Here is a 15367-nt window from a genome sequence, read left to right as displayed (position 1 = left end):
TCTTTAAAATGATTAACAAACTTAAAAGTATACAGACTTTAATTACCACATGGTATATAAAATTTAATTAGGCCTATCACATTTCATCTCCTTTACAACCAGATTTCATTATATAATAAATATTCCAGAATAAAACATTATTCTTTAATAATACTATTCTGAAATAAAGTTTGAGCAGATGATCATTTCTAACTTATAAAGATTCTATTTATACTTGCTAAGATAATGATCATGATCTCTCGGCCGAAGTCACAGCAGCCAAGTCTTTCATTGGAAGAATAGAGTGAAGGAAACATTTTATGGAGCAAATTAAAGTGGATGTAAAGTTACATATTAAAAGAAAATGGTCTCCAGCTTAAACTTTTATTTCAAAGCCTCACTTAGTTTATATTGTTACAATAATGGGAAGGTTTTCTGTAATGCGTAAAGTAAAAAAAAAAGAAGTGGGTTGTTAAGTAACAAGTAATTACTCCTCAACTCTACTCAACGATGAACTAAGGAGCAAAGGTTGTGGCTGCTTGATACATATGCGAAGTGAATTCCCCTCCAAGTGATGCTGCCGTTGCTTGTCTTAGTGGCTCAGCAGGCTAATTCTTCATGATGTGTTTGTAGCATTGTAATCTTATTAGTGTGATCCTTCACACATGCCACAGGGGAATGGGGATCGATAACTGGCTTGTGGCTCTCTTTGGGGTCTACACACACTTTAAAGTGGTGATTATGGAACCAAAACACAAGGGAAACGGAGAAAGTAGTATTTTCCGTAATATATATATAACATCATGGATTCATTCCAAAAGTTATAAACTTATCCTGTGAACTTTTTCATATTAATCCATTACTTCCAAGCCCCAGTGCTTGTCTTTTTTTCTATTTGTTACTTCCCTTCTGTCCCTCTCTGTACTTTCCCATTCCTAATTTCCTGCCACTCTTACCATGCCGCTTTCATTCTTCAAATTTCTCCTTTTCTTCTGTTTATAGCTTGCTCGGTGCCTTGTTCCTTGACATTGTTCTTTTCTACACTTTCATCTCCTTTCTTTTCTCGCCTTTTCTTCAACCTTTCTGCCCTCATCGCTTCTATTTCCTCTTGATTATGATTTCTGCTCTTTCTATTTCATCATAGCTCTTCCTTTGCATTTCCTCCCCGTTTTCCACGTTTCCCCTCTTTCTTTCTTTCTTTCTTTCTTTCTTTCTTTCTTTCTTTCTTTCTTTCTTTCTTTCTTTCTTTCTTTCTTTCTCGTCTTTTTGACCTCTTTCTGTATCATGAAACTCTTTTAGCCATGCAGTTTGTNTCTTTCTTTCTTTCTTTCTTTCTTTCTTTCTTTCTTTCTTTCTTTCTTTCTTTCTTTCTTTCTTTCTTTCTTTCTCGTCTCAGACTAACCTTTTCCTCTCTTTGCGCCTCTCTCCCTCCCTCTTCCTCTCCACCTCCACCAGTCTCAGTCGTTTCTGGCGCGCCGGGCTGTGCGGACCTATAACGACCATCTCTCTCCTCTCCTTCACTGATTCTCTCCTTCTCTCTCCTCAGTCTCTGCTATGACAGCTTACACCAGCGGCGTGCTGCCCGATCTAAGACCGTCAACCAGTCACCGGTTGCTGTCCTGTCCAAACGTTGACATGGACATGTATGTGAGGGATATCCGTGATTGATCTTTCTTTTATTATTATTTATTTTTCTTATAACGAGAGAGGAGGTAAGGGGGCTGCCTTCCCTTTTTACCCCCCCACCCTCCGCTTCTTTCGGCCAAGCAGAGCGGCAAGGTGGGGAGAGGACTTTGAAAAACAACCAGCTTGGATTTATTTAGCAGCAAAATGACGGATTTGGGAGCGTCGGGGATGCTGCCGCTGCTGAGGAGAAGGGGGACGATCGGGAAAAAATCGGGAGGACTCAGACACGACCTCCCGCTTCTCTTCCTGTTGGGGCTCTTCGTTGGGGTTTTCTCCCCGTCCAATGGTGAGTTTTTAAGCGGATCCGTGTCTCACATGCGAGCGGAGCTGCGTAACTGTGTGCGCGCGTGAGCCGGAGGTTGCCAGTCTTTTTTGACGTTGTGCGTCCGCGCAGTAAAAAAATCGGTGCGTGGAGCTCCGCAGCAACAGTCAGAGTCGGTGTGTGTGAGTGACGGAGTTTTAGATGAAGGCTTGATATATATAAGTGCGCTGGCGCGTGAGGGAGTGTGATTGTGTGCACGCGCTCTCAGGTCTGAGTCTACTGCGTGTGTGTCCTTATAAGGCTGCCTGTATATGAGACTAAAACGCGCACAGCCTTGTGTTTGCGCATTCCAGAGATGGGAGAGTGTTGGGCGGCCAAGTTGGACCCAGTGTTACATCTGGAGTATTGAGGGCCTCACATTCTTAACAAAACCAACACAAGCCACCCCAGAATGAATCACTCAACTAACCAAATTATATTTAGCATCAGAAGGAGTTAAAAATCCTCTTTGCTTGGCAGCAGTTTGAGAGGGATTTTCACATAGAGAGGAAATCCCATGGTTGGAGATCTGTGTGAATTTCGTGGAGGACCAGTTGTCACAGAGGCATGATGCTGTGAATCAGCTCTGATGCAGGTGATGTGCACTGGAGGCTCATGATGTTAAGTAAGCTACAGAGAGATGAAGCAGAAAGTGTTAAATTTCTTTCACTCTCTGTATCAATGCCCTCTTTGTGAGCGATTCTCCCTGCTGCTGTTAAAAATGCTCTTCCCTCTCCAGCTTTCTTTTAAACTTTCCCTCGCCACACAAGTTTATTATCACCATTAAATAAAGCAAATGTTTTTGGTGGTTTTCAAAATCCTTGACAAATAACAGTCAGTTGCAGTAAGCCTACTTTTTATGGTGGACATTATTTACTATGCATCTCCCTTAACTTTGATATAGATATACATTGTGATCTGTGTCTATGTTTTAGTATGTGTGGCATTGGTATCTTTATCTGTATGCAGGTGTGCATGCCAGCTGTCAGCCTGGAAATAAAGGGATTTGAATGAAAGTGTGATTGAAAGGGAATTGTGTGTTTTGATGAGTATGATACTGGGTCTTTAGGCTGTGTGTGATTGAAGCAACTGCTTCTTATCATCTATGGTTTAATTTTGAATATATTTCTTTCTCTGAATGTGTGTGTGTGTGTGTTTTCAACCAGGGTCTATACAATCGACTCAGCTTTTTGCAATATTATATATTATAATACCCTTCGTCCATCATCAGAATAATATGAACATATCATTAAAACCACATTTAAAGGAAAAGTTATATTTGCCTTAATCCAATTAAAAACTGCCTCATTACAGAGATTTATGACACACAGAGGGATATTCTAAGCGTGTAGCTTTATTCATTTTTATGACTATGTATTACAGTTAACAAAAAAACAAATTATGTTTTCAGAAATTTAGAGGAGGGGTCTTTATTTTCTGGTCCTTAGGACCCACTGTAATGCATATTTTAGATTTGTCTCTGCTCCAGTTCACCTGAATCAAATGATTGCACTAAACTCTCAGTGGACATCAAGGGCTGCAGAGGCTTGTTAATTACCCATTTATTTAGTTGGTTTTGTGTAAGTAGGGAAACATCTGAAACAAGCAGGGCAGTTGGTCTTATGCCCTATTGATTTAGAGTATATACATTTCTAATGCAGAAGTATTAAATAACTACCTACATGCTAAAGTTTTCTTTCTAGCACACACCTTCCAGGAGAAAGAAGAAGTTGATAAGAATGAAAAAACATGCATGGGCAGCAGGGTTAACTGCAGCATTGCTCTCAATGCATCTGTGCAGATAAGCACATAAGATAGTTTAGAAGAGATTTAAATAATGTGGACTGTGACTGAAGTGAGGACGCTTCAGCACACACAGGCATATCCAGGATGAAGGCTACAACTGTCATACTGCTGATTGCATTAGGTCACTCTAGAGACAATGTCAGAAGTGCTTTACCTTGGCAAAGGAGTAAAAGAACTGGATTGTTGCTCAGTGTTCCTATTGATGTATATATATTTTATATTATTTTAACATCAATGGTCCATAGTCTAATGAAAGAAAGCGGATCAAGGTCCAGAGTGAAGTATACATATGCACTGATAATGAGGGGAGCCGTGCCAACTGCCGCTGTTGGTCCGCTGTGCTTTGTGAGTAACAAAGTCTACCAGGAAATTTTAGCTCGCCATGCTTCCTCGTCCGACAAGATTTATGGAGATGCTTATTTCATTTTCCAGTAGGATTACCCACACTGCAAAAAAAAACAATACGTGGGTCAAATACTTTTCAGCTGGCTGCCAATTTTTAATCACGAGTGTCTAATTTTCTTTTAAAAATTAATGTAGGATATTCACAATGATATAAATTAATTACTGAAATGTGTGTTTGGGGTGAGTGACTCTATACATGAGTTTATTTTTTTTCCAACTGAATTAATCACATAAATTGAAATATTTTTTTTACAAAAAAATGTATTGAGATACTCCTTTATCTTACACTAGCATGAATATTAATCTATATATCGTCACGCCTGTCATTGCCTATCAATAAATACAGCATGATAATATAAATAAATAAAGCCTTTCATTGGCATACACAATGTAAGACAAAATATGAAAAAATTAAAGGGCATCCAGACATCTGGCGAGACAGAAGGAAGGGTGGCAATAATTAATTTAGTTAAACCTCAAACTGAAAATGGCTGGCATCCCTTTAGACAGTGTAAATGACATCACACTGCAAGTTTTAACAGTCAGGTAATTATTCATAACCCACAAATGTTTGCTAAAAGGATTGGAAAACATAGCTTCATCCAAAGTTCATTTTTATCTTAATAACTTTTGACATTACAATGTTTATTTTAGGTTAGGTTTATTTATCTATCTAAATTGGGAGTTCACAGACAAACATTTTTATTATAATATTTAATAACAATATATTATGGTGAAGGAAATGTGTTTTATACCTTCTGCAACATTTACTGCTGGTGTTTCATTGAAGCAATCACTGCTTTTCAGTCATTTCCACAGTATTTAGCTTAGTCATTGAGAAAACCCCCTACCTCAGCCTATGCATCAAAAGGTTGTTACAGTCAAATGTCCACATATCCAACTGTGATCATAATTCCCATTAAACCCAGCTACCGCTAATTTAATTGATATATTGTTAACTGTGCTCTACAGGGGACTGGGCAATAGGCATTTCTGGAACACACACTGATACCAACAGAAACACACTTTTGACAATAACCAATAACATGTCGGAGATTTTAGACTCCCACTGGCACTATGCGGTGTTTGGGTAATCCCCCCCTCCACCACCACCACCACACACACACACACACACACACACACACACACACACACACCCAACCACTTCACTTAGGACACATTCCATCGAATTATCCCAGAAGACATCCCAAAAACATACTGTATTACTGTTTTTTTTTTTTTTAATGAGGCCTGAAAAAGTATCTGCTTTTGATTTCTTTTTTTTTTAAAGTTTAACAGGACACTTAGAGGCAAACACACACAGCTACATGCACAGATTATAAGAGGCTAAATTTCATGCACAAGGTGACAATTAGCTGACATTGAATCAATGCCAAACAAGATATTAGAACTAGCTGCCTGTCCTGCAGCTTGGCATACTAATATCACACATGGGAGGGACGCCTGAGCATGTGTCGACCCCAAACACACCCACAACAATCTGAGTTTTATACACAAAATTAGGACCACTACACTCCCATCGACTTCCACTCATATTCTACCCTTACCACAGCCTACATCCTTGAGGCATACTCTAAACCTCACCATTACTGGTTCATACGTAATCCTAACCTTATCCTAAATATAAATCCCACCTTGGTCTTAAACCTAAGCCAGTGAAGTGAGGACCAGTAAAAGGTCCTCACTTACATCAAAGTCCTCACTTTACTAGTAAAATGCACCAAAAATGTCTTTACTTGGCAGCAAGTGCAAGTACACTCACACACACACAGACACCCATGAACACACACTGATTTGAGAAGATGGTTAATTAAAAAGAGCTGGCTTCCTGATCCAAATTCACTGACACATAACACAAGGGGAATCAGCTGTACAGGTGGAGTGATCTGTGCCAAGGTACAGTAATCTCTCCTGGAAATTACCAAAATAAGACAAGAGGTAAGTCCTGGGTTTGTAGCTTGCAGTTAGGAAAGTATGAATTAAGGTTTTAGCTACAAAAATCTTAATGTATATGGCATGCCATAATTCAATATGTAATAACCTCATAGTACAGTGCATTCATGCAGTGAGGAAAATATAATGTTTTAATCTAAATCATCATCACTATATTTATACATCAACAATTTGAATTAAAAAAGCTGATGCAATTTTTATTTTTTGAATGAATCTGTTATTTCCTGCTTCCTTGAAGTGCAAATATGATGTAAAACAGACATTCATTTCCTATGAGTGTTTATTTATTTTGCCACCAGGCAATGTGTGAAAGATAAACAGGGAGGTTAAAAATCAAAACCTTTCTGATAAAGAACAAAGAACATGTAGCCGTGAAAACAACACTTACAGGAGATTAAGCAACATTATTAGGCTAACAGTGTCATGATGGGTTTAAGGTGCCTAACCCACATGCAGAGATCACTCAAGAGGAAGAGAAAAAGTTCAAAGATTTATTTACAATGAAGCACAATATATTATGAACTGGTCCTTGGTAGGTTGACTGGTCACGCAGGGGTTCACCACTGACCGGAGGCAGAGTGGTTAGTATTGATCCAAGTTACTGCAGGTTTTCTGATGAACGAGGGTATACCTGTTCTGAAGTTGAGCGGAGCTGCAGAGGGGGGGAACCTTGAGGGTTCAGAGGCTAGTCGGCAGGCAGAGGGCTGAGGGCGGAGGCTTACTGAGTGCAGGCAGACGGATTCCTGACTGATTTCCCTCTCAGTTTACTCTGAGAGTGGGCAGGCAGATTCCAGGCAGAAACAACCATCCAGGGTTTCACTGAGGGCAGACAGGCGGACACCTGAAAGAGTCTTCTCTCCAGGTTTTCAGATTGTCAGGCAGGAATATCTGTGAGACAGAAAAAGACTGGATCAGACAGGTTCACAAAATCTTGGGTTTAGAAAAGCAGGCTGGCTCAGGCTTGCTAACCATTACTGGCAAACACTCTGGCACTGGAGTGTCCGTCTCCGCCTCCTTAAGAAGGAGCCTCCTGATGAGCAGATTGAAGACAGGTGTTGCAGTCAGCTCATGCCTCCAGGAGATCTCGTGCGCCCTCTGGTGGAGAAAGTGGACAAAACCTCCAGATCCCCAAAAAAGTGTTACATTAGTTTGGTATGTTTTATGAATTTACAAGATAATTCTATCAACTTATACATAAATGAGGAAAAAACTTCTACAAAGGTACATTACTTACTTTTAGTATTAAAATGATTTGGTATTTAAAGTTTTTCAGTTTCTTCAGCCTCTAATTATTCACACATTTGGTGGATTTGGATTGGGAGTTGCTTTTATTTAAGCTAACCTTTGGATCTAATAGGAAATAAGATAAGAATTTCTCATTCGTCACAAAACTTTCGAGTATCAAGAAATAAAAGACGCATTGGTTTCAATTTGATTATAATGAGATGTTAGAATTTTGTTGTACCTCTTTCAATAGTGGTAGAATCAGTTTTCTGTATACAGTCATCACATTCTTCTTGTAACTGCTAAATACTTGAGCTTTTTGCATGTTACCACTGGAACATGGACCAGGTAATTTGGTTTCCGAGTTGGAAGTTATTGCTATTTTATTACCAATTAGCTTGCTTTATAGAATTTTTCAGGTTGTACGATTCAAAAATAGGGCTGGGCCACATGCTGTAAAAAAATGTTTCACAACAAACTACAGACAGACCAATACATCGGCTGGCCAATAGTTTTAACTGATGTTAGTGTTTTTTTAATTATATTAGTATCAATATATGCATACATTTTCAGATTCTTCAGTGCCTTCAGCAACTGTGCCTTTAAAGTATGCATTGTTGATCCCTTTATCTATGATCCATTATAAGCGTTTTCTTTAATTTGATTAAAATTTGATTTTCATTTTCTTTAAAGTGGAAGTTGTCATTGTTTCAGTTCTACCATGTGATTGGAGGAAGAGAAAGCAAAACACACTTCAAGAGTCGGCCCCCAAAAGTGGGCAGCACATATTATTGGTTGAACTAATTACAAAATAATCGGCACTCTAATACATCACTCTAATCTATGGAAGCCCAAAGAGAACTGCTGGAGAAAGTCTAGATTTTAATGTATTAATTTATTCAAACCTTAATCATACCTAGGGTAAATTTAATAGTTAAAAAAATCACATCAAAAGCAAGTGGTTAATTTAGACCTAATGTCTTCTGGGTTTGGGTCTTGACACAAAAGCTCTGTTTATGCTGAGATTAACTTAAACTATATAGCAGTTTTGAATTCAGCTGCTTGCATAGATTGTTTAGCCATACAATAGAAAATGAGGGTTGAATGCAAACATATGCAATTTTTTTTCAGATTTATTCGTATCATTATAGAAATGAAACCTTGTGTGTTCCACTTCACAATTATGCTGCTAATTTGTGTTGGTCTACCACATTAAATCCCAATAAAATACACTGACTTTTGGGTTGGAGCCAGACAGATTGTAAAAATACATCATGGGTAGTAATAATTTTGTTAGACAAAAAGGCTGTAAAACAGAATTTCTTGTCATTAATCGTTAAATATTTCGAATAATTTTGTGCAATAGCTGTATTAAGAGTTTATTATTCAGTTAAAGTGTGTTCACTCTCGCCACCATATGCTAATGTTTAGCAGAAAGACCATATTGTGTTACTGTACTGTGGGTGGTCTGCATTTCTTTGACACCAGCTACCTTAACATTGACCACACTTTAAAACAAGGTATCAAGACCTGCAATTTGCTTGATGGATTTCCCTTTTCCTGTCCTTTTTCAATGCTGTCAATCCGTTCAGTAGGATTTACATCCGAACATTAACTCTGCCTTTTCCATTAACCCTCCATTTCTCCCTTTTAAGCTATTCCTTGGTGGATTTCCTTATGTGCCGTGTATCATTATCCTATTAAAAGGTCTGTTCCTCTTTAACTTGAACAGTTTTTAGGCAGCTTTTGATATGACAAAGAAAGTTTGGTTAAATCAACAATCGCAAGCTTCTGACTCCATTAGGCTGTGGTATTTTCTTCACTATGCTTAAAAGCACTGGATTATTTTCCTGATAATCAATGTGGTTTGCATTGAAAAATATTATGTTAGGCTGTAAACATTTATTGTGACCTGTGTTGTGGTTTTGAAGACTTTCCAGTCTTTTGCACAAACAAAATATAATGCTCCAAAGTTGCAGAACATTTTTTTTTTTATATGACTTTCCAAAAACGTATATCAAACATGGTCTGCTCTAAGGGGTTTAGACTTTCAGAATTAAGATATAGATTTTAACCAGTGACACATCCAGGGATGGGCAAAAATACATCAAAATTTATTTCCAAATAAAATACCAAATACCCACCTTAAAAGTTTATAAAAATAAACTACAAAATACAGCAGTCAAAAAATTTATCAAAATAAAATACTGTGTTTTTGTGTTTTCAAAATACTACAAAATACTTCATTCTAAAAGCCTTTTTCTTCAATCCCCCCCACTTGTACACTATCTGGAAAAACATCTGAAAGCAAGAGACTCCTTCCATAATCAGTCAACAGATATGCTGACCACTCATGTTAGACACCCCAGTATAAACCTCTGCCCTGAGAAATGTTCAGTAATTCAAGGAGCCCTTCCTTAAGTCTACTTATTTTTGCTATTGGTGGAATATGTGGCCCACTATGAATCAGTGAAAATAACGCAAAGACAAACAATCCAAATTTAGACTGGTAAGCATTTTAAAATTTTAAGTGATTTAACACCATCACTACCACAGTGCACAGCCTTGATATAACACAACCATTATAATGGTTGCAGTTATGGCTCATGGGACAGTGTAGTCCTCAAAGGCCAAAGGTCACTCACATCTTAATCTGGTAAAATATAGCCATAGTGAAATTGTATGTTGACTTTAACTGGTTTTCTTCATTGCTGGTTGCCTTTTCTTCCATATACAGTTGTGTAGACTTAATGCAAATAGTTTGAGAATAATTGCTTAGATCGTTGTCTGTACAAACAACATTTTAGTTATTCTTACTGCTTGCAGTTGGGAAGTATAGCCTAACCATGTTAGATCTATTGCATGAATGGTAGAGATAACTCAGATTCCCTTTCTACATTCATCTAAACAGAGCAATCAAATTCCAGGACCAGCATAGATTACCTTTTTTTTAAATTCTTGAATATTCTACTGGTGCCGATTAAGTATTCTTCAATTTTGGATTAAAAAGCAAAGTAGCCTTAGTTACTGAGACCTGTACCAAGTAAAATATTACTGAAATTGTATTGGTAATGCCTTACACTACTGCATTACTGCAAAAAGCAATGCATTACTGTAGCCTAATTAAATAAATTTTTTAGTGCATTTCTCCCAACAGTAATATTGTGTAAGCTTCTTACAGTCAAGAGTCGAACATTATTTAGGTATATTTATACAAAAAAGTAAATTGAAACAGCCAACACTAGTATGAGCCAAAAATAGCCATTGTAGAGGCAGCATGCCTTAAAGAAAGCAACAAAATAGTAGTCTAGGTTAGTTCTTTTTTTATAGAGATTACAACCATATTTCTTAACAACTGCTCACTTCAGCAATGTGTCATTTATTCTATGAATATTTCTTTTGAATCACATACTGTACTAAAAGTGGTGGAGAAGGTCACCTGTGGAGCTGCAGCAGCACACATATTGACAATGGGATACAAAAGTCCTATGTAGGCTATAGGCTAATTATATGAAACAAAATAAAACTGTGTAACATAACTTAAAAAACGTGATTCTTTGAACGTTTACTGGTGAAATCAATGACAGTGAAACTAACAGAGAGAGTTAGTTAGCAGCTGACATTCAAAAGTTAAATAGCCTGGCCTTACGAACACTGAACGTTACACTGAACATGAAAATGCTATAAAAAGCGTGGTTAAGAATAAACGAGTTACTGAAATAAACTAGGTAAATTAGGTTGCTAACCTTGCTTTGAGACAACTTCCTTGACTGGTCCGGACAAAGCACTAAATAGAAGATACCTGGCTTAATCTAATCGTGCAATGCCCCCATAGCAAATGTGAAACAGTGCCAAAGTTCCCTAGTGGCCAAGAGTGGTATCACAGGGGCTTGACGGCGAAGGTGCCACAGACACTATTTCATGATTTATAGATAGTTAGATGTCATCACAGACTGGGTCTCACAGAAAGTATTTAACAGTATTTTGAAAATACAGAAATACACAACACTGGAGTATTTTGATACAAAATACGGAGGCATTTTCATCATCTCAATAAACTGCAAAAGACAAAATAGTGTTTTGTATTTTAAATAAATTTCAAATACTTGTATTAGAAACACTGTCAATCCCTGGACACACCTATTGTGTTGCTTCTGCCTAGAATAACATACTGTTAGTAAGCTCCAGCTTTTTCGTAAAACAACGTTTATAGCATGCTGGTTTCTGCAAACTTTAAGGAGGTGCAGAAGTATTTCCTTAAAGTATATGGTAAATATTTGCAAAGATACACATATTTTGTCCCTATTTTCATTGCAATGGTGCTTGGCCTTGCTTATAAGAAGAAAATAGACAGTTAAACAAAAAATAAGCCTTTTAACAACAGATGGATGTTTTTTCTGTATTCTTGAGCATTTATTACAGTATGTCAGGTATGCATTAGCTTTAAAGTATTTTAGTGATACGCTGTTTTTTTACTCTGTTGGAGCTTTGATAAAAAAGAGAGAAAAAAAGGAAAATATACCTCAGTAGATTTTGATTTAATGTAAGCTCTTAATTTTACCAGCATATCTATTCTGCCTAACTAATCCTAAAAATTAGGGGGAACCAATTTAAGTCCAATCTAACAGAGAATTTATGCAGGGAGTTAAAGATTAAGATTAGTGGCAAGGAAACTTTTCAACCTTAAGTCTCTGTACCGTATTATTAGAAACATGCTCCCCAGCAATTCTAGTCTTTTTGTTATGCCAGAAAAATATGTTTTTTGGGGGTTTTGAGAGGATAATTTTTGACAAGCTTTTTGAATGACATGTAAATTAAAATGCATACATTATAACGCATCATTCAAATGTACAACTTATTTCACACTTTGTTAAAAGATACCTGTCTTATATTCTTATGAAAATAATTTTTCAAAATCTGGTGCTGTACATCCTGACCAGTGAAACCAGTTTAAAAAGTGGTACTTCAAATACAGTATAAAAGAGCATTAAAAGGTTGGATATACGTTGAACTGTCTAGGTTTTAAAAGGTGTGCTGTGTTGGCTTCCATTTGTGTTTGCTTGGAATTTACGGTATGTGTGTAAATGGATTTTTTTATTTTTTTATTTCTGAAGAGTCTATACGGGTTACTTGGGAAAACTTAACTATAGCTTTTAATTGTACAACAGAGAGATGGACTATAAGGCTCACTTACCGACAAAACCACACTGCAGGCGATGAAGTAGAGCATTTGTGCTCAATGTTTTCAGGTGCTTGTATTGTAATTGATCCTCCTCAGTCACACCAAAGACTGAACACATTTTAAACAAACGGAGCTTGACAAAGAGCAAAGGAGACCCTTGTTACTGAGTACTGATGATTTTCAGACACTTGAGGGTGCTTCTCTCTGTCCATTGAGATGAACAAAAACCCACACAGTGTTCAGTACAGTTAACTAGCAAATAGTGCACAGTTCAACAGAGAGCAAGAAGTTGAATCTTGAAAGTAATGAATGTTTTTTGTTAATCCAAGATCTAAAATTTTAAATCAAATCAGTTGAGCAATTCAAATTTAAATGAACTGTAAAAGTACAAACAAGAAACAGCATTAAAACCTAGTTCATTGTTGTGATTGATGAAGGAAAGAAAGTTCACTGAATTAGGTGTTTGTTGCAAGAGCGCAGGTTTTAGGAGCAATGGCCCACATAGCTTATGCTGATGTAGGGGAAGAGGACAGTGAGGGGAACACTGGGACAGTAAAAAGAGGAATACATGTAAAGACATAGAAAACGATTAAGGCAGAGACTAGAACAAGTGTGCTAAAAAGAGTCTGAGACTGAGAGGAAGGAGAGGCACTCGCATGTAGGAGGAGGCAACACAAAGAGAAAATGAAAATGTATTCCTGAATAGATGCGATTAATCAGGAATGACTTTTCCATCTTGTGTTACTCAGTTCTTAATGTTGCGCAAGTAATGACATCATAACCCTGTCTGGTCCGAATTTATTACTTAGATACGCGAGGTAAATCCACTAAAGTGACCCAAAGGCATATACAAACAGGGCTTTAAAATGTGCTGATATTAATGACTAAACTCAAATATTTCATGCTGGCAATAAATACTACATCATAGAGAGAATGGATCTCTGTAAGCTTATCATTTAAAGACTGAGGAAAAAAAGGAACTCGTTTATGTCAAGCAAGTAGACACAGCTTAAAGTAATGAACATCAACAGAATTGTTGCGGCCTGTAGAGTTGGAGTTATATAGTCTATTTCTATGCATAAATAATATATCTAGTTTCAGGTCTGTAATTTTTCTATTATGTCTGTCGAATGTGATTTTTTAACAGATGACAACACTGCATTTCCAAAACAAACAGTGTGTTCTTTTTGCTTAATTCATCAACCATCATCACATAAATAACAGTAGGCCCTCAAAATGCTTTAATTCCTTCCACTTTAGGCTTAGCAGTGTTTTTTTCCCTGTACTTGTTGTACTGATGCCTCGCTTTGGTGGGAGATGTCTTCTATTTCATAACACACTGAATAACTCAGCCAACCAACTCTAAAAATAAGCATGAAATGAACCTCTTAAATGGAGCTAGCTCATAATGAAAGATTGGGTGGTGTGACTATGTCCATGAAAATCCAAATTTAATTTGACAGTTTATTCAGAACATCAACAGCTATGGAACATTTTAACAGATTTCAGTAAAGTAGATCATTTCCATTTCTTTCAGTTTGTTTTGCTGTGTTGAGTGTTGTGCAATATATTGTGGAAGCTTTAGTTCAAGCTGGAAATATTTAACACATATTGGTTTGGTTTTGTATGCAACTGTGGTACAGACAATTTATTCTGTGCTTTAAGCTTGTGAATTAGGAGGACCTTTGAATTTCTACACAATGGGAATTTGTTTTTTTTTTGTGTTTTTTTGTCAAAGACTTGCTAATTTTAAACAAACACACTACTACTTTTACCAACACATTGTTGGCTATGTTAGCCTATTTGCTGCTATATTGGTTCAATTTGACTTATTTAAAATATAAGTCCCTTGTAGACAGGCATAGCGCATATTTGGTGAAATACAAGCTGAGCCAAAAAGGTCCAGCTTTCAATTTCTAAATCTCATAAGCTGATGTGAAATGGATTGTTGCTATAAGATCAAAATCTAGAATTCAAGAGGTTAAAATGAGTCTCCTGTGTACAGGGGGCTGGGTTCAGCCTCATAGATAGCTGAAATGCTTTGTCATTAAGGGAGGTACTGCTCACAGTAATACCCCTTCCATCTGTACGCTGAAAGGGGTCAGTTGAGATGGTTCATGCATCTAATTAGGATGCCTCTAACCACATTATTTTGAGCTTTCTCAGCCCCAACCTGGAGGTTACCTTGAGTGAGGCCCAGACTTTGTTGGAAGTAAGGCTGCAAATAATGATTATTTCGCAAATTGATTAATATGTCAGTTACTTTTTTGATTAATCAGTTTATAATCAGATAGATAAAGGTTCCTTAAAGAACACTTTTTTTCTAAATTAAACCAGAGGAAACTAAAACTTTTCCACATGAGGAGTTCTGGGTAGAGCAGTTTGACAGACAAATTTTTTTTTCAAATCTTAAATGCAAAATGTTTATATGTTTTTTTTCACAATTTTGGCGTAATTACTGCTCTAAGTGTGTTGCTTTGTCTGTAAATTTAATGTTTTAGCATCTCTATACTGTAGTTAACTATTAATTTATTTGTAAATTAGTTGACGATTAATTTTATAATCGATTAATCCAATTAATTGTTTCGGCCCTAGCTGGAAGGATTATCCAATCTTACTTGCCTGGAATGTTTGATGATATCTCAGAATGATATAGAGATAAATATTGTGGTAAGGAGATGTCTAGATTCTAGGTGACCACTTTTTGCCAACTCATGGGTTGACAGGTTAGGTTTTGCTGGAATTCTGTTTTATGAAGCAGGGGAAGTCTTAAAGGAATAGTACACCCAAAACATGATTAGCCTTCATTT

General features: G+C 36.9%; 1 protein-coding gene across 1 annotated transcript in view; it reads left to right on the top strand.

Annotated features, from left to right (window-relative positions):
- Positions 1–1488: 1488 nt before the first annotated feature.
- Positions 1489–15367, top strand: part of csmd1 (CUB and Sushi multiple domains 1) — a 576851-nt gene continuing 562972 nt past the window's right edge. Inside the window, exon 1 of the mRNA XM_015374130.1 lies at positions 1489–1951. Within this exon, the coding sequence (XP_015229616.1) occupies positions 1810–1951 (142 nt within the window). The 5' untranslated portion in view covers positions 1489–1809. The remainder of the gene's footprint in view (positions 1952–15367) is intronic.

The sequence above is a fragment of the Cyprinodon variegatus genome, unplaced genomic scaffold (assembly GCF_000732505.1).
Source record: "Cyprinodon variegatus isolate N-32 unplaced genomic scaffold, C_variegatus-1.0 Scaffold5, whole genome shotgun sequence".
NCBI classification, from domain to species: Eukaryota; Metazoa; Chordata; class Actinopteri; order Cyprinodontiformes; family Cyprinodontidae; genus Cyprinodon; species Cyprinodon variegatus.
This window is presented reverse-complemented; position numbering and strand designations above follow the sequence as displayed.